The 19,198-nt window shown below is 42.0% G+C and overlaps 1 protein-coding gene and 1 long non-coding RNA gene across 2 annotated transcripts in view; one reads left to right on the top strand and one right to left on the bottom strand.

Moving 5' to 3' along the window:
* The window catches only part of LOC111844819 (phenolphthiocerol/phthiocerol polyketide synthase subunit C-like), an 18,087-nt gene extending 157 nt beyond the window's left edge, over positions 1–17,930 (top strand). Inside the window, exons 2-7 of the mRNA XM_072710890.1 lie at positions 8,887–8,972; positions 9,841–9,994; positions 10,783–10,943; positions 11,052–11,258; positions 11,645–11,826; positions 11,979–17,930. Coding sequence (XP_072566991.1) covers positions 8,915–8,972; positions 9,841–9,994; positions 10,783–10,943; positions 11,052–11,258; positions 11,645–11,826; positions 11,979–17,429 — 6,213 coding nt within the window. The 5' untranslated portion in view covers positions 8,887–8,914 and the 3' untranslated portion in view covers positions 17,430–17,930. The remainder of the gene's footprint in view (positions 1–8,886; positions 8,973–9,840; positions 9,995–10,782; positions 10,944–11,051; positions 11,259–11,644; positions 11,827–11,978) is intronic.
* On the bottom strand, positions 8,599–18,862 carry LOC140588785 (uncharacterized). The gene is made up of 3 exons (XR_011989992.1): positions 18,694–18,862; positions 9,806–9,983; positions 8,599–9,597 (listed from the first exon to the last, which is right to left on the bottom strand). It is a non-coding gene; the product is annotated as an uncharacterized lncRNA (long non-coding RNA).
* Positions 18,863–19,198: the final 336 nt, after the last annotated feature.

Below are 19,198 nucleotides of genomic sequence, written 5' to 3'. Positions count from 1 at the left end.
TTGCGTTCCCATTTGGCACCCACGAGACGCAAGTCAATCTGGGTTTATCCCCATATTTAAAGGGGAGAGACAAGACACTAAGTCAGCACTGTAGTATACACAAAGCACTCGACCGCAAATAATAATGTAACTAAATTCACAGCACGTTATATTAAAGAGCGCTACACCCACAAACGTCCTACAACGTCCGCTTTCAGGCGTCTCTCGAGTAATATATATTATTCACTATGTATGGACCTCGGACGTAAATGAGATCGAACGTGACTGGATCAGACAAAACTCGACCTGCATATCACTGAGATAATTTGATTTAATTATTACTGTTTAGTGAAGATAGCATTATTATGAAATACATTTGATTTAATATTTAAAAATAAACTGGCACGTTTAATTGAAATGTGTATTTATTCACTTAATTTATTTAATCATTTATATATTAATTCATCTACATAAATACTTTTCTTTCATTTTGAACAATATGGTGTACTATCTATATCTATATATAATATAGCAAAACTGAGTCCTAATGGAATTTCCTTTTTATTAAGATTAATCAAATTAGCGGTATATATAGGCTAAGTGATGATGTGGTATCTGTTAACCGCGAGGTTCCTAAAGTGGGTGTGGTGTAAGTAACCTGTTTGCCATTTGACTCGATGATGTCACGAGGGGTGGGGGTTGTATGCGTTATTGGTGTGACCGGGATGTTAGGGTTTTTTTGCATACGTCGTCTGAGATGCTCAGTAAAGATATTTAACTAAGCGAAAGCAGTGTTTGTGTGGACCCACTACACGACAGTGGGGATCGCTAGAGACCGGTGGGCGGTCGCGAATTGCTTTTCATAATGGTTATAAAACTTAGAAACCATGAAGAAATTTTCCATTCTAACTGTAACCACGACCGGTCGTTTGCGATTAATTGACCGAGGGAGGCGCACCCCGATCGGCACCGGGGATATATTATTATACATTACTAGGGGGCCAAGCGAAAATACCTGAAAGATCCCTGTTTTCCATATATTTTTGTAGGGAACCATCCAATGGCGGAATCCAATTAGACAGCCGAAGGGTTGGAATGCCTGTAGGTCCATCCGAGCGCTCCTGCAAATGTACTTATCCTTTTAGGTAAAACCAAATTATGAGTCCAGTTTGATTAAAGACCTTTTATAATGTTTTAGTCATAACATTTGTTATTCAGATTACACATGGGCTTTTCTTTGTATTGCTGATGCAATAGGCTTCACTAGTGCTCAACCTAGAAGATGTGAATTTGGTAAAGGTACAGTTAGTTACCTTGGGAAACAAGTTGGTCACGGTAAGCTAAAGCCCCTGGATATAAAGGTCCAAGCTATCGGGTCAGTCCCAGTTCCGCAGACCCCGCGGGAGTTAAAACGTTTCCTGGGAATGGCTGGTTATTATCGTTGTTTCTGTCGGAACTTCTCAGATGCGGTCGCAGCCCTTACGCAGTTGCTTCGCAAAAAATGTAAAGTTCGTTTGGTCCCCCGCGTGCCAGGTCGCCTTTGATGCTGTAAAGCTATTGCTTAGCAGTTCCCCAGTGCTGGCTGCCCCAGACCTCACCAAGCCCTTCAAGCTGGAGGTGGACGCTAGTGGTGTGGGTGTCGGTGCAGTCCCCCTACAGGAGGATCGCCACGGACTCGATCACCCCGTATGCTACTTCTCGAAGAAGTTCTTGAAACACCAGCTAGTTTATAGTGCCATCGAGAAAGAGGCACTAGCCCTCTTATTGGCCCTACAACACGAAGTGTATCTCGGAGATAGTACACACCACCACGGGTTGAGCACTGACCATAATCCTCTAGTATTTTTAGAACGCATGTGCAATGCTAACCAGCGCCTCATGCGCTGGGCACTGATTGTCCTTGGCTCCGCCTCCTCCACCAGACCCCGCCCACGACGACTCCGATGCGCCCCTCGTCATTTCCTGTTCCTGAAAAGAAAAGCCCTTCTTCCTTCGGTACCGTTGCTTGTGTTTTTTGTGTGTTTGCTGAGTGTTCGTACTAGGTTTGTGTAAGGAGTGACTGCCTTTTTGTTTTGCGAGTCGTGACGATTTATTGTTTGGTTAGGGAGCTAGGTGGTAGTATTTTTGTTTTGCTTATACTTTGTTTATCTCACGCAGGATTAGTTTAGATCGGGTTCGTTCGGTAGGGGTGTTTTGTTTGTTTTGGCCTTGTCACTCCCGAAGTCTGTTACACCTGGTGTTTGTGAAAAATAAAAAAACATAAAAAAAGATCCCTATTGTTTCCCGTGTTCCCTTTCCCTTACTCCCCGCTTGTCTCATCCTCCCTCCCTCCCTTTACCTCACCTTTACCTCACCTTTACCTCACCTTTACCTCACCTTTACCTCACCTTTACCTCACCTTTACCTTTCTGGCAATCCCCAACCCTAGACTGGGAATCGTAACGCTGATCTCCCACTAATCCCGGACGGTGGAGTACACCGGATTCGTCTCAGCCAATAGGGCGATCCACGGATCTGCTACGTAGGACTAGGTTCAGAAGTTGGGAAATCACTAAAACGCAATACAATGTCAGCCTAGACGACCGTTCGGGCCGGGGACTCATATAACTCCTGGGAGGCTGGAGCCGAACTTCGCCGTAACTCGGCGTGTGCGCGCCTCCGAGGCTGAGCCGAACTTCGCCGTAACTCGGCGTGTGCGCGCCTCCGAGGCTGAGCCGAACTTCGCCGTAACTCGGCGTGTGCGCGCCTCCGAGGCTGAGCCGAACTTCGCCGTAACTCGGCGTGTGCGCGCCTCCGAGGCTGAGCCGAACTTCGCCGTAACTCCGCTTGGGCAGCCACATCGGGTCCCGGAGAATCGGGGTCGAGTCAGAGGCGGCAAGAGTGTTGCATGTAATGAAGCGAATATACCCGAGTCAAATGGCCGTTTTGACTCTGACTGGGGAAATAAACCCAGTCTACGGGAAGCATGCAGAGGTCAGCAAAGTCAGACAGCCAAGAAGTAATCGAAATCCAGTTTATTCACAATTAATACAAGACACATCAATTTAATCAAATATAACAATGTAATTCTAATGTGGCCACAAATTCCTAAACTATACCATCAAAAACAATTCCATACCTCAGCTGAGTGGACACAGAGTAACTGCAGAAAACATATGGGAGCTCTGATTAGAGTGTCTCCCTTTGCTATTCTGGAACTCTTCCGTGTTCCAAACCAAGTGACAATGTCTTTGACTAAATTTCCTGACCAAATATTGCGATTGATTATTTTAGGTACTGTTTTGATTTTGTGTGTGTGTGTGTCCTGGAGAACTGCTGATCGTATCAATTCTCAGACCCTAAGCTAATTGAATCACTTTAGAAGGAATGTAGGGATTCCTTTGTTCCACCAGGTGATAAGATTCTCCACTTTGGTGGGTTTATTCTTACTTTCCATATTTCTCTTATGTGAGAACATACTGCTTTAAGTTTGAGAGTATTGTACTCGTCGTACTGTGACAATTCAAACGAGACCAAACATGGGTGTATGTGTCCCTAATGTTAGTCTGGGGTAATACCTCCTGTGTCAGTGTGAGTTAGCGAGAGTAGGATGCATCTGTGTCTTGACGCAGCCAGGCCTTGTCACTGGAATTTGGCTGCAGGATTCTGGCCACGCAGTGGGGGTGAGGTGTCCCTTTTGATGTGGTGATCTGGTGATTTGGGTCCGGTGGACCTTTGCCTTAGGACACTGGGTGACACATTGCAGGCTTGTCAGAGGTCAGACTGGCGGGGCCTGCAAGGCCTGTGGCCTCACATTTTCATCGTGTAACGGTAATGTTTAGCAATTACGTAGCACTGTGCTGTACCGTTTATGCTATAATGCTACACCTGTTGTCATTTTTATTACAACAAATCTGGTTTGAGCGCACAAAAATGAATGTTTTAAATCAATTTATTTTATCCATCATTCGCGGCACAACCATAAACAAAACAATAGAACAGTAGCCTACTATAAACTACGAAACAGAACAATTAAAACGCTGGTAATTTTAGTGTTATCTTAACCATTTACAACGTGATCTTCTGCAATCTCTGCCACTGGTAAGGTCCTACTCAGTTTGATCCACTTTCGAGATGTTGGGTGTGTCTCATTATGCATACCTCACTGTGGTCAGCTCCCTAACAAAACATCGGTGTGGACAGGCTTATCTTACAACCCAGATAATACCATGGTGCTGTCTCAAGGCTGAATTATGGTCAGCGTTAAATTATCAACATTGAAACTGAATTGATTTTTGGTCAGACTTTCAATATGGAAAAACTGATGGTGGACCTTGATTCATGGTTGATATAAAGTGAAACACTGAAGATGAACGTTGTTTCAACCTTTTTGTCTGATATGGAATCAATGTCATTTCAACATACGTGTGCTATCTGGGAAAGGTTTGACAACAGAGGAGTTTCTAACCATCAGAAAGATCAGGGACTAAGTCAGGTTTATCTGGTGCTTTTTTTTTGAAGGCAGATTGACATCGGGGCTAAAATACTCAGGGCTAGTGTCAGGGTCAGTGCCCTCTCCCTCCCTCTTGCAGACCTCAGCCCTTGTGTGGCAAACATGTTGAGCAAGAGGTTTAGACGCTATACTTTCTGGTTGTGGGTTGGAAGCTGCCTTGAAGCCAGTCTCACCTGTCTCTACTCTCGCTAACACACTGACACAGGAGGTATTACCCCAGACTAACACTTGGGACACATACACCCATGTTTGGTCTCGTTTGAATGGTCACAGTATGACAAGTACAATACTCTCAACCTTTAAAGCAGTATGTTCTCACATAAGAGAAATATGGAAAATAAGACTAAACCCACCAAAGTGGAGGATCTTATCACCTGGTGGAACAAAGGAATCCCCACATTCCTCCTAAAGTGATTCAATTAGCTTAGGGTCTGAGAATTGATACAATCAGCAGTTCTCCAGGACACACACACACACACACACACACACAATCAAAACAGTACCTAAAATAATCAATCACAATATCTGGTCAGGACATAGTCTTCAAAGACATTCTGTCACTTGGTTTGGAATACTTAAGGAAGAGCTCCAGAGTAGCAAGGGGAGACCAGATCAGAGCTCCCACATAGTGCTGCGTGAGTCTCCATCTGTAATCAGATATTTTCTGCAGTTACTCTGTGCCCACTCAGCTGAGGTATGTAATTGTTTAATTGTTGTATTGTTTTTGACCTTTTGCTATAGTTTATCTGCTGCCCGTTTCTCCGGGACCTGATGTGACTGCCCAACCTGAGTTACAGTGAATAGCAGCATATAGTGCGTTCCATTTACCGTCGGAACTCGGTTTCCGAGGACCGAAGCCGGAAGTGACGACATGCGCGCTCCCGTTTCTAGGACATCGACCAAATATCTGAGCAGCACAGAGGATCCCGAGGGTCACTACCGAAAATGTTACGTATGCGTCCACGAAACCACTATGCGAGCAAATATTTATCTGCAAAGCGCTAGGCAAATTAGTGCCAAAATTATTTATATGCGCAAGTGTGAATTTGCACTCGCAGGTTGGTATTTGCAAGAGGACTTGGATTTGCAATACAGGTTTTGTACTTGAAAATCATTCTATCTTTGTAAAAAATATTTTTATGAAGATGTTTGGTTTCGCATTTACAAAAAATATTGACTTGCATTTGCAAAATATATTTTTTTGCGAACGAAAATTGTGTTCAGTGCGAGCAAATTTCTTTTTACGGGTGCAAATTGGAAAGTACACATACAAGTACATATGGCACTATTCTGACTCCATAGTCGTGTATCATCATGCATTGATCACGTATTATGAGATGGGTCATCGATGTTTATATTTGTAGTTCAGCCGTCCCTTTATTGTGGTATTTAAACCATTTTGCTTTGCCGATTGTAATATTTGTATCTGTGTGCGGGTTGCTTTTAGTGCCTGACAGTAATCTTACATAAGGTTTTTCCCAGTGGTATTTTTTTTAGAAAACGTAATGAAATTGGACTGTATATCAATCTTGCGCACCCATATCCTAATTCTGATTTAAAAAAAGAAAAAAAAGAAAAGTTATTTATTCATTAACCAAAATTCTTAACCTGCCCGTTGTTCCTTGAGTTTAAAGACGGAAGTCATTTTCCTTTGCCTGCTGTGCTAAAATTAAGGGAAAGGAAGCTAAAATGTCCCCTTAGTTATAGACATGGGCATCAGAGCATGTGAGCGGAGCGGAGCGGTGAGAATTTCCGCTCCTCGCTCACGAGGCTGTTGGCTCCGCCCGCTCCTCCGCTCTAATTCGCACTAAGCCGCTCCGCTCAACACCGCTCCTCGCTCCACTAAAATGTCCTCCCGCTCCAGTCAAATCGCTCCACGCTCGCTCCAATTTAAAAGAGGAACAAATAATCTGCATGCCTAACAAATGTCACCTTAAACCGAAGCCTTATGTCATAAAGAAATATGAGCAACGGCAACATTGCCAGTCAGAACAGAAAATATTTATTTTTAAGCAACCTATCGGCAACAACGGACAGGTTTGGAAATGGCATTCCACACAAAAATAGGCTTAAAAATAAAGGAATCAGTGGGTTTAATAGCCTAAAGAATATACAGACACGTTTTAAATTCCTCATTTTTCTGTTGATGCAGCACGTCTCTAAAATAAAATTTTACGTTACGTGAAATTAAAAAAAAATCTTACTTTGAATGACAAAACGAATTTATTTGATTACCAATATTTACTTTATAGGCTTTTATACTTTAATTTACTTTATAGACTTGATATGCTACAACCATATAAAACTTGCACGCGTTTTGCTCTGGCTTCCGCTTGTTCGCGTAGCACACTCATGTTTCTGAGAAAAGTGATTCCAAAGTGAATCTTTACTCACTGAAACAGTTTCACCACATTGTTGTTCTTGCTGTACATTCTTGTCATCTATACGTTTGATAAGAATAGTACACTTGTATGATTTATCAGTTTCCTTTGTGAAATACTTTGCGAATTCCATCTCGGCCAATTTGTGTAACAGTCTTGATAATTGTACAGATGAATTCTGGGTAGATTTGGGCACGCCTCAGAATAGTAGTGTGAGCGGTATCGGAGCGAAATTGGAGCGAGACAAAGCGACCGCTCCAGCCTTAATTAGAAAACCCGCTCCGCGCTCTGACCAAATTCCGCCCGCTCCGCTCCTCCTCGCTCACATGCTCTGATGGGCATTATACTTTTATATTATACTTTAGGTAATTTTATATCTTACTTTGCTTATCAAATGGTTGTGATATATGTACAGCATTTTCTAAAAAATCACACCAAAATAACAGTGAAGAACTTTTATTTGCACAACATAAAACATGTAACACAATGCAAATTTATCTAAAATTACAAAACCAGAAACAAAAGGCCAGAAGACAACAGAGGACAGGAACCAAAAACTCCTCAGCAAGGAGAAACAATCCTCTGGGGTCCAAGGTCAACTGGCCGCCCAACCCCCCTTGGCATAACATTTCCGGCTACTCACAAACGATATATTTACAATTAGGCCTATGTAATGGATGTGCGGTTTGGCCCAAGATAAAACAATCGGTCGTCTGTCAAACAAATAATTTGCTTCATTTAAATTTTAGCACCACAAGACACAGCTGCCATAACTGACACGGGTGTGTGGTAATTACACTGATACAATTAAGAAAAGAAATGACTAAGGAGAGAAAAAGCAGGCTTAGTTTAGGTAACTTCACAGCACATTGAACTGGGTGTAATACATAATGGTAATTTCATTTAGCACATAGAGAAAAACATTAATGTCATCTTTGACTGTAAAATTGACGGCTATACGGCATATTTTACGTCGCTCTCTGAGGCACATTGGGCAGTAATGCCCTGTGCGAAATAACATCTTTTAATGTGGCCTCCATTATCCGGTTAAATCTTCTTTCCTCCCGCTGTCGACGTTCTCATCAAAAATCAACAAACGATGAAATGCGACGCGACGCTGTAAGAATAGCACGCCTCCTCCCAGAAGTCGTAAGTGTGCGCATGCGTAGTAACGGAAGTTAAGTTTTCGGTAGTTCAGAATCAAAGATGGCTGCGCCCCTTTCAACAGAAGTGAAAGTTGTAGTTTTATACTGTTTAAGCACTACATCTTATTTGTGGCTCATTAAATCGGTCGCGTATACTATACGGTCCAAATTAACTGTGGACGTATTGCTACGGAGTTTTATACATAAAGTACCGCGCGTAATGTGTTATCTAACCAGGCTAGAATTGGATTTCATGATTAGTCGTATTTAAGGTAGTTTGGGCTAATTGTAAGTGAACGAAGATAAACTGAGGTACCTTTATATCCGACACGTTGTCCAGCTAAGCAAAAAATTAGCCAAAAACCAAATACAAAATCACCAGATACAAGAACTAGAAAAACTCAAATGAAACACTAGGGAGCAAAATACAAAAACAGAGGAGGCAGGATTCAAAAACAGGACAAGGATCACAGGCAACCACAAGCTCAACACATGGAGCCATGTGGCCAGACAGGTCACAGGGGAGAACAAAGACTTAACACGAAGGATGGGATGACCAGCGACACCTGCTGGCCAAACGGGGAAGGGACACAGAGTGGGACAACAGGGGCTGACCCTGACAGTTAATAGATCAAACACTTCTTTTTTTAATCAAAGTCAATATGCTGAACCAGCATGCTTCATTTACACAATTTCTCTTAACATTGTTTTTAATAAATCCCATGTTTCTTGGAGACATAAATTGATCATCGCCTTTTTCCCGTCTCCACCCTGCCATGCCGTGACAGCTAGGCTTAAAATACTCCTGGCTATAGCCCCTAGTGAATGAAACCAATGATGTCATGCTTTTCCTAAGGTATTTTTATACCCCCCACCTCTCTCTCACCAGGATCTGTATGGATTATTGAGCTGCCAGCATGGGTGTCACAGGGGAAGAGATCGCCGTTGTCGGCATCGGCTGCAATTTTCCAGGCGGTAAGAACACATTCTAGTACTCAATCAATTGACTGTTTAATCCTATTACGTAAAAGCTACGTCACCTAATTATAAACCTTATATGGCAAACAGTATGTAGTCACCAGCTTCCCCAACAACACGTTCCAGTATTAAAAGGAAATTTCTCCAGCTTGTCTTTGCAGTCATCACCAGTAGAAACGATGGGAGAATTGTTGTCTTATATGTCCAACATTATATGGTTCTGATGGGTGCGCCGATATATAGCTGGTTTTAGGTCCTTGGCCTTGTAACACATTTTATGATGCAGACCATCACTATGGTGTCTGTATATAATGGGCATGTTTCCAATATTTTAACCTAGATAGTCTTTAAACTTATGCCGTTCGGGTGAGAAGTCCAATGTGCTCTGCTATGTTGCAGTATGGGGGAGAGGATGATCCAGCATTACGACAAATTTGAATAGGACAGTTTTGGTTTGAGCACTACCACTGGAGACTGTCAACCATTTCTCTAGGCAAGATGGTCATGTAATGTGTAGATGACCCTTCAGAGTCTCTCCACACCCATCTCCTACACTCCTGACTGTTTCAGCTTGACTCCTTGGCCCAACTTGATTCATATCTGTTCAGACCTCCCATAGTGTCTAGAGTCCATGGAATTGCAGTAAATCAAAGCACAGATACTGTATACAGTATTAAAAGTGGCTACTTGAACACATACCAAACATGTAAACGATAGAGGATAAATGAGATTTGATTACAATAAAGCACAATTTGTCAAGCTTATTTTCTGTATAGCATGAATATGTACATCACCCACAGTCGCATAAAACCTTACTTGTAATAACAAACCTTGTTTGTAGTTGATAACATTTTGTTCTTTTAAGGAGAGGGACTTGACAACTTCTGGAAGGTTCTTCAGGCAGGAAGGAACTGTGCTGTCCAGGTTCCAGGAGAGAGGTTTGACTGCACCCATTGTTATGATCCTGACGACAGCAAGCCGGGTAAATCTCGTACGGAACGAGCCTCCCTGATCGATGGGTAAGATGGCAAAGTATTTGTGTTACAGAAAACTGAAACACAAAAATTCTTGATAGAGGCATTGGGCCTATAAAATTATTAGCGATGCACTTCATGTTAACAAAAAACAAAGTTGGCACTTGAATGTTTTACATTTAACTTTTTAATTTACCATTTGCAGTGTAATATGATTTGCATTGATGCACCCAAAGGATTTGATCAGAAAGATTACAACTGTGACATAAGATGCAGGCTGGGGCTTGCAGAGCTCCTGAAAGTGCAATCCTGGACTCTGATCTCCTCACCGATTTTTACTGACACTGCAGTACAAATGCAGTATTTACACAAAACACTGAACATATGCAGAGATGAAGTGTACCTATAAAAGTTACTAGTTAGAATTAGACTATCATTAGAGCTACTATCCAGTCGGTTTTCAATCCTACCTGGCTTCTGATGAGCCACACCTGTTCTCAGGTAAATAACAGGAGCAGGTGTGGCTCATCAGAAGCCAAGTAGGATAGAAAACCTACTGGATAGTAGCTCTCCAGGACCGGAGTTGGAGACCCCTACATTAGAGCATCAATGGCATCCTGTAGATGACTAATATGTATGTTAAATATTACCACAGGAGCTGATTCTTGATTGATTGTATTTCCTGGCATTGATATTGCCACTATATCCTGGCTGATTGCCAACTTGATCCTTTAAACTAATGTATAATATGATCTTAACCCTAGATTGGTTTGTGAGGACATGAGCACCTGAAACAAACAGCTAACAGTGTAGCATTTCTGATGCTGCTACAGGTTCAATGAATTTGACCACAAGTTCTTCAGCATCGATGATGATGAAGCTGGGCTGATGGATCCTCAGCAGAAGCTCCTTTTAGAATGTTCCTACAGAGCCCTAGAGGATGCTGGGATTCCAATGGAGAAAATCAGTGGGACCAGCACAGGCGTGTTCATAGGTAACATTAATATTGTACACAAAACCTGATCAGCATTGTGCTTTATCACTTAAATTCTCACATCTGTACTTTTGTTCCACTCTTGATGTTTTGACTTGATGTCGGAAGGTCTCATGAACCGGGATTATGAGCAATCAATGGCAGCCATCAGTCCAAGTGTAATAAACCATCGCAACAGTACAGGAACAGCAATGAGCATCGCTGCAAACCGCATATCCTACACGTTCGACTTGACTGGACCCTCCCTGGCCATTGACACTGCCTGCTCCTCCTCGCTTGTTGCCCTGCACCTTGCCATCCAGGCTATAAAAAACGGTAATGCCTTATTTCATGCATAATAAAGTGCAATGCAGTTTACCCTTGATTCAGTTAAATTACAAGGGAGAGGTTGTGTGTGGTATTGAGAAATGTTCACTGAATTGAAATTTTAAAATGCCTCCATATAAAAACTTAAGGGACATTCAGTTTTATTTATATGATTTATTTATGTAAAATTAATTTCACTGTATTTCATGTAATGTAATAAAGGCTCTTATGCCATTTCTATGATTGTTGGCATAGTTAAAGTAGAACATTTGCAACTCTTTTGCTTGCAAATATCTTGTTTTTCCACACAATACTCATGTAGATATAGCAGGTGATGTTTCGTAGTTTTTGGGTATAAGGTGACACAGCATGTCTTTCATTTTTCCTTACATCAGGGGACTGTGAGATGGCTCTCTGTGGTGGCGTTAGCAGCATAATGGAGCCATGGACCTTTGTTGCTTTGAGTAAAGCAAAGATGATCTCTCCGGATGGAACTAGCAAGCCATTTTCCCAGCACGCAAATGGTTATGGGAGAGGGGAAGGTTGTGGGATTGTCCTACTGAAGCCACTCAAAAAGGTGAACTACCATTCTACACAAGATGTTTTGTTACATCCAGAAAGATATGAACCAAAACCCAAGCAGCGAAATGCAGACTATGACATAGTACTGTACTGTGGCAAACGGCACTCATTATCAATCCTCATTATCTTTTTGTTTTTTAATAACAGGCTCTAAGTGACCTTGACCATGTGTGGGGTGTCATAACCACAAGCGCTGTGAACCAGGACGGCCATTCTGTCACTCCAATAACCAAGCCATCTGTGGTCCAGCAGAAGGAGCTGCTGCAGATGGTTTATACGAACATTGATCCATCTCATATCCAGTATGTAGAGGCTCACGGGACAGGAACCCTGGTTGGAGATTCCACTGAAGCAGAAAGCATCTCTACAGTCATTGCCAAAGGCAGATCTGCAGGATCAGCACCACTTTGTATGGGCTCTGTGAAAGGTAACATTGGGCACACAGAGTCTGCAGCTGGAATGGCAGGACTTATCAAGGTACTTCTCATGATGCACCACGAAGTCATAGTTCCTTCAGTGTTCTACTCTGAGGACAGTGCAAGTATTGATGCCCAGGCATTATGTGTGAAAGTTCCAGTGTCAGCAGAGAAGTGGGAAGTGAGTGGTCCATTTGGAAGGGCTGCAGGTGTGAACTGCTTCGGGTTTGGGGGCACAAATGCCCACGCAGTTGTGAGGGAGCACAAGACTGTTTGTAGTAGCAAATCAAAGCATTTGCCTATAATTGTCACTCTTTCTGGAAGCAGTGAAAAGTCACTCACTTTGATGATGGCGAGCACAGCTCAATGGATAAGCTCTGATGACACTGATCACCTCACAGATTTAGCATATACATCAACATGTAGAAGGACTCACGCAAAACACAAATATAGGAAAGCTTTCCTGGCATCTTCTCTTAGCCATTTAGAAGAACAACTGACGTCTTCGCTCAAAAAAAAAATTGTGCCATCAAAGGCAGATCCTAAGGTAGTGTTTGTGTTTTGTGGAAATGGGGTCACCTACAAAGGCATGTGTAAACAACTGTTGAGGGAAGAGCCTGTTTTCAGGGATAAAATTAAGGAAATGGACGGCATCCTCCAAAAGTACAGCCAAGCAAGTATCTTTGAGATGTTGGATAGTGATGGTAATTTCTCTGAAGCAGATGAGGTGCAGCCACTTCTTTTGGCCATTCAGATTGCAATTAACTGTCTCCTAACACACTGGGGTATCAAGCCAGATGCCATTATTGGGCATTCAGTTGGTGAGGTTGCTGCTGCCCATTGTTCTGGTCTCCTGTCCTTGGAGGATACAGTGAAAGTAATATATTATCGAAGTTCTTTGCAGAGACGGGTGAATTCTGGGAAAATGCTTGTTGTCGGCAACATAGAAGTGTCAGAAATTGAGAAGCTACTTGCTGCTTATGCAGGAAGGATTTGCTTGGCTGCCAAGAACAGCCCTCGGTCTTGTACCTTAGCGGGTGATGCAGATGCAGTAGACGGCCTTCAACAGGAGCTCCAAAGCTCTTTCCCAAACAAAAACTTGTTCATCCGTGTTTTGAATGTCACTACAGCTTATCATAGTCATATAATGGATCCCATTCTGACTGAAGTAGAAAAAAGCATAGGGTCTTTGCAGGCGAATGAAACAGTAGCAGAGCTTTTTTCCACAGTGACAGGAAAGGCATTTTGCAAAGGAGAATTTTCAACTGGAAAATACTGGGCTAGAAACATAAGAGAGCCCGTAGTCTTTGACCAGACTCTGAAAGCAGCAGCTGAGGGAAGGAAGAATGTCATTTTCGTTGAGATCGGGCCCAGACCAGCCTTGCAAAGGAACATTATAGAGACTCTGGGAGAAGACGCTATTGTGTTTTCCACTGCACAGCCAGAAAAAGACCATGTGGCAATGCTTAATGTTGTGTGCAGACTATTTGAACTTGGAGTGCCAGTAAACTGGGAACAGTTTTACCGTGGGTACGAGGCATTGCCAACACCCTACCCAAGGTATGAATTTGACCGAACCAAGAAAAGCCTGTCTGCCAAAACGCAAGCAGGCAATGGAAGTGGGCATCCTGTGCTCACCAACATAGGTCCCAACAGCTTCCTTTGTAACTTGTCTTCTGAATCAACATCCTACCTTTATGACCACAAGAACAATGGTGTCCCAATCATCCCGGGAGCCTTCTATGTTGAATTGGCTCTAGCATCCTTCATTGCAAGTTCAAAACCAAAGGTCCCCCTCAATTCATTGGACCTAAACATAAGTTTTCAAAATCCATTTGTTTTGAGCCATAATTCTCCTGCAATAACAGTACAACTTGATGCAGGAGAGAATGAAAAAACTGTTAAAATATATTCTTCCTCAGCAACTTATGCATCGGGGAGCATCAAACATAGGCCAACAATAACAACGAAGAGACAGAATGTTTCACTGGATGGTATTTTCAAGAGATGCACCTCAGTTTTGCAGTCGGAGGAATTCTATGACATAGTCAATCAGCTGGGATTCCAATATGACTCTGTTTTCAGAAACATTGGAGATCTGTACCGTGGAGAAGAGTTTATTGAAGTTGTCACCCTTGTAAAACTTCCAGATGCAATTCTGAATCATCTTCACGATTACTGCATTCACCCAGTAGTGTTGGATTACTTCATGCAAATGGCAGCAGTGATTGGAATAGATCGATCAAGGGCAAGACCAATGTTCCCATCATTGGTGGGTTCTTTAACCATATCTGAACCTCTACAGGAAGAAATGTTCTTGTATGTACACAAAACTCAAAATGAAGCTGACTTCTTTGATGTATGCGGTTACTTCCTAGACAGGAAGGGTCAGGTTTTGGCTGAGCTTAAACATGTGAGGATCACTTACATTGGCAGTGAGCCCTCTGATGTCAAAGATTTATTCTTTGAATACAAATTTGATGTGACTGATGAAGAGAAGCCAAACACCAGTAACAAATGCAAAGCTTTTGTGTTTGCAGATGACATGGGCTTAGCTGATGAGTTAAAACAGCACTTGCACCCAGATTCCACTTATGTGCTACCAAGGAATGAGAGAGAATTATCAAACGGGAATGCTGGTGACTTTCTGTCAAAATTTGATTTCCCCAATAAGAAGTATGAAGACATCTTATTCATGTGGGGTATCAGAAACATCACAGATCTGGATACAGAAAGTACTCTAGAGCACTTGGTAAACTGCTGTGAGGATTTCCGGCAAATTGTGCTCAAGCTTACTGAGGAATACTTCCCCCGTTCTATCAGAGTAATAACTTACAGATCAACAGAAAAGACAGTAGATCAGATCACTCCCGGTTTTGTGCTTAGTGGCCTAACCAGATCACTTGCAGCAGAGGTGGAACTTATTACATTCCAGTTCATTGATGTTGGGTCACTTTCAAAAAATGACATTCAAGCTCTCAGTCAGGTGATTCATTCTTACCCCTCTGCAAAATACCCAGAGGCCATTGTAAGCCAAGGCCAGATTTACTCTCTTACCCTTTCCAATACATCTTTCAAAGCTCTTGACAAGAGAAGTGTCTGCCAATCTCAGTCTGAGTGTTTCACAATACAGACTGCTGACCCTTACCGTGTCTCAAACCTGTCAGCCATTCCCTTCAGTGATCCTGATACCCAAGTTAAAGAGCAAATGGTTGAGGTTCAGCTCAGTAAAATTTGTGTCCACTCGTCTGATTTTTTTCCGGTCAGTTTATCAGACCTGAATTATGGTCAGACATTCTACTGGAGTGAACATAGCTCTAAGAACCACAAGCTGCTAGCTCTTGACTTCAGTGGTACAGTTACAGCTGTGGGTAGCGATGTTACTAAATTTAAAGTTGGCGATCAGATTGTTTCTTGCTACCCAGCGGCTGCATCCTCCAAGCTCAGGATTCCAGAATCGGCATGCTACAGTTCAAACATGCTTTCATTTCCTGTAGATGTTCCATGCATGTCCTACTTTGTGATATCCTGGGAGATCTTGCGTCGTATGTTGCCTGAAGTGAAGCAGAATGGATCAGTGTTGGGCATCATTTCATCAGAACGTAACTCGCATCTGGCTCAGGTTTTGACAGCAGCAGTGAAAAAAGGAGGATGGAATGTGACTGTGGCCACAGAAGCTAGTGGGATGTATGATGTACTCATCTTTTTATCTCCTGTAGATGTGACTTCTGTAGCTCAAGCCTGCAAAGATTCTAAGGTCAGACACATTGCTGTAGTCTGTGGTGGCAAAGTGCCAACCGCTCTCTCACAAACCATCTTGAACAATGAGAATGACAATGTTTGCATTGAAATCCTTCAAGTGGAACAGATTTTACAAAAGTCACACCTCAAAAGTCAGAGGGAAAATATCTCCAAGTGGCTCATGTCTGCTCATTTCAGCTCAACAGATTTCAATTTTCAATGCAATACTTTCCAGACTGCAGTCCCTGAAAGTAGTGAGCCTGAATCCTATTTTAATTCAAAGACAATGCCTGTGATTGTTCTAGATGATGAGAAAATGAAGGAAATTTCAGAAATACCTGTGCATGAGAAGGAAAAGGTACGTTTTCTTAGGAAAGCCGTGTACATAGTATCGGGGGGGCTTTCTGGCCTGGGATTCGAAACTGTCAAGTTTCTTGCTAAACGAGGAGGGGGTCACATTGTTATCCTTTCTAGAAGGAAACCTACACATGAAATGCAGCTGGAGATTGATGCTGTACAGGATGCTTATGGAGCCATTGTCACATGTAAACAGTGTGACATTTCAATTGCTTCGGAAGTCACAGCAGTAGTTCAAGATATCAGCCTGAAATTCCCTTTGTGTCCAATTAAAGGAGTGTTCCATAGTGCAGTTGTGTTGCATGATGGGCTGATTGCTACTCTTGATAAGTCAGATTTTTTTAAAGTTCTGCGACCCAAGGTTAATGGGGTGCTGAACCTGCATCGTGCAACAAGGGATTTCAGGTTAGACTACTTTGTGTGCTATTCCTCTGTTGCATCAGGCATCGGCAATGCAGCTCAATCAAACTATGCTGCAGCTAACTCTTTCATGGACATGTTTTGCCATTATCGGCGAAAACTTGGCCTTGCTGCGCAGACCATTAACTGGGGGCCATTGAACTTGGGTCTCCTGTTGGACAAGGCGCATTTGCAGATGCTTTTGGAAGATAAGGGGCTACTTGTAATGGATGTATCAGAGGTCCACAATAGCCTGGAGAGGTGTTTGCTCCAGAATAACGCTCAGCAGATTGTTTGCAAATTCAGCTTCAAAAACCTATTCAGCAACGTCTTGCACCTCAATAGCTTTATGAGTGTACGCTTTGTTCCATTAATGGAAAAAATATTCCACGAAGCAAAGCATCTCAGTCCCATGGACCTGAATGTGATTCCCCCCACTACATCAGAGGAATATGTCAAATGTTTGCTTTGTGAAATCTTCAACATTGAAATGGAGGAACTCGGAGATGACATGACACTTGCAGCCCTGGGCATTGACTCAATGCTGGCAATGACCATGCAGAATCGCATCTATCAGGAAAGACAAATCCGTGTTCCTCTTGTAGTGATCCTTGACCCAAATGGCACAATCAGTTCTTTAATTTCACTTTTAATGGGGGACAAAAAGGCAGAGAGACGGGAATAGTTTTGGTGGAGGTGTGGAATATTTTGCTCAGCAGCAGTTCATGGTTTAGGATTTTAAGTTTGTTGATGCACTTGATATGTTGTGGTGACCCTTAAACCATTATTCATTATAAAGTGTGTTATCAAAGAACACTGTCAGTTTTAATATGAATAGTGGTTAATCAGTTAATCATAATAATCACAGTTTGATCAATAATGAAATCTGCAATAACCTGAGAACTTAACATTATTATTGAAATTTCTTTTGCAAAATATAACACTTTAAGAAAAGAAACAAAGTGTTAAATGCCAAAATTGGTGTCATGATATGTACTAGTCCCTGTTTGTATTTTGTAAACAGATGATACAGCTTAACCTTTTTTCTATTACATTTTTGAATGACTTGTGTTTAATCATGTCTTGTTTTTTGCTACTATACATTTTCTGCGTGAATTTTAAATCTATAATATTCAAGTTAATATGTATATTGAATTGTAATAAAATGAAAATTACTTGATTAAAAGGGTTGTACAGTGTGTGTGTCCCCAGAAATTAACTAGTGATACGATTCAACAGCGTCAACCAATGTATCCTCACTCCTTTGTTGCACATTAATGATGTGTTTAGTTACCTCATATAACATCTCTGATACAACAGTTTCCTTAGTGAATTTATTGGACCTCATTCACCAACAGTTCTTACGAACAAACTTGTTCTTAAACCTCACGTACGGACTTTTTTTTTTTTTTTTTTGAAGATTCTGACATTCACCAATGTTTCATCTGAATTTGTTCTTAGCTAAGAACATAATCTACGCATACTCAAGACCATTCGTACGCACATTTGAGTTTGTTCAAAATAATTGGTTATAGCAGTTTTGTTAAGTCTACAGTTGATAAAATGATAGTATTTGAATAAATTTTAAAATGTAGAAATTATTTTCATGGTTGTAACGGCAATCAAGCGGATTATAAATAGGTCTGTTTCAGCGCATTGGCCTTGCTATCACAGCAAGCGTTCACAGAGAAGGTGATATCTCTCCATGTATCAGTTTTCTTGGGGGCTTTATATCCACTGGTTGCTACTAAATGTGCCTATTTGCATTTACCTCCTGTAGAGTAAAATCCACTTATAACGGACTTCAAGGGACCTGGCAAAACAGTCCGTTATATCCAGATTTGCTGTATGCCCAGAACACTACAGAACACCATTTACTCATGCCACACCTCAGCAGACACACTTGTGGTATAGATTATTATATTGTACATATAGTAATCCAACTTTACCTGACCAGATGCGTGACTATTAATAATCCCTACTCCGTATCTGCGCTGCATGTCACCGGCACGCCACGCGCCTTCTCGCCGGAGCCTGCATGTCCGTTATGTAAGGGATAATGTACAGGCAGCCGGTAGTTATCGCAGAAATAAGCCCCGACAGTGTGATCAGGACCCGACGCGAAGCGGAGGGTCTTGTATCACACTGAAGGGGCTTATTTCGCGATAACTACCGGCTGCCTGTACATTATCCCGCTAATTACACGGCTACTTGCCACATAAGGAAAAAAACTGGACATGAATATAAATTTGAAACATTTTATTGACATTTGTTTTAAATTAACATTTTTAAACGATAATCTTTGTTGGCGCGGACTGATTTTAAACATACAAGTAGTACCGGCTATGCGTTATTACTTTGGAGCGGTCATTATTTGAAAAGAACGAACCTGCAAATGTCTCAACTGACCAATCAGAATCAACGTTTACGTACCTTTACGTGCGTGACACTGTC

The sequence above is a fragment of the Paramormyrops kingsleyae genome, chromosome 4 (assembly GCF_048594095.1).
Source record: "Paramormyrops kingsleyae isolate MSU_618 chromosome 4, PKINGS_0.4, whole genome shotgun sequence".
NCBI lineage: Eukaryota > Metazoa > Chordata > Actinopteri > Osteoglossiformes > Mormyridae > Paramormyrops > Paramormyrops kingsleyae.
Note: the sequence above shows the minus strand (reverse complement) of the source record. Positions and strands in the feature narration are given on the sequence as shown.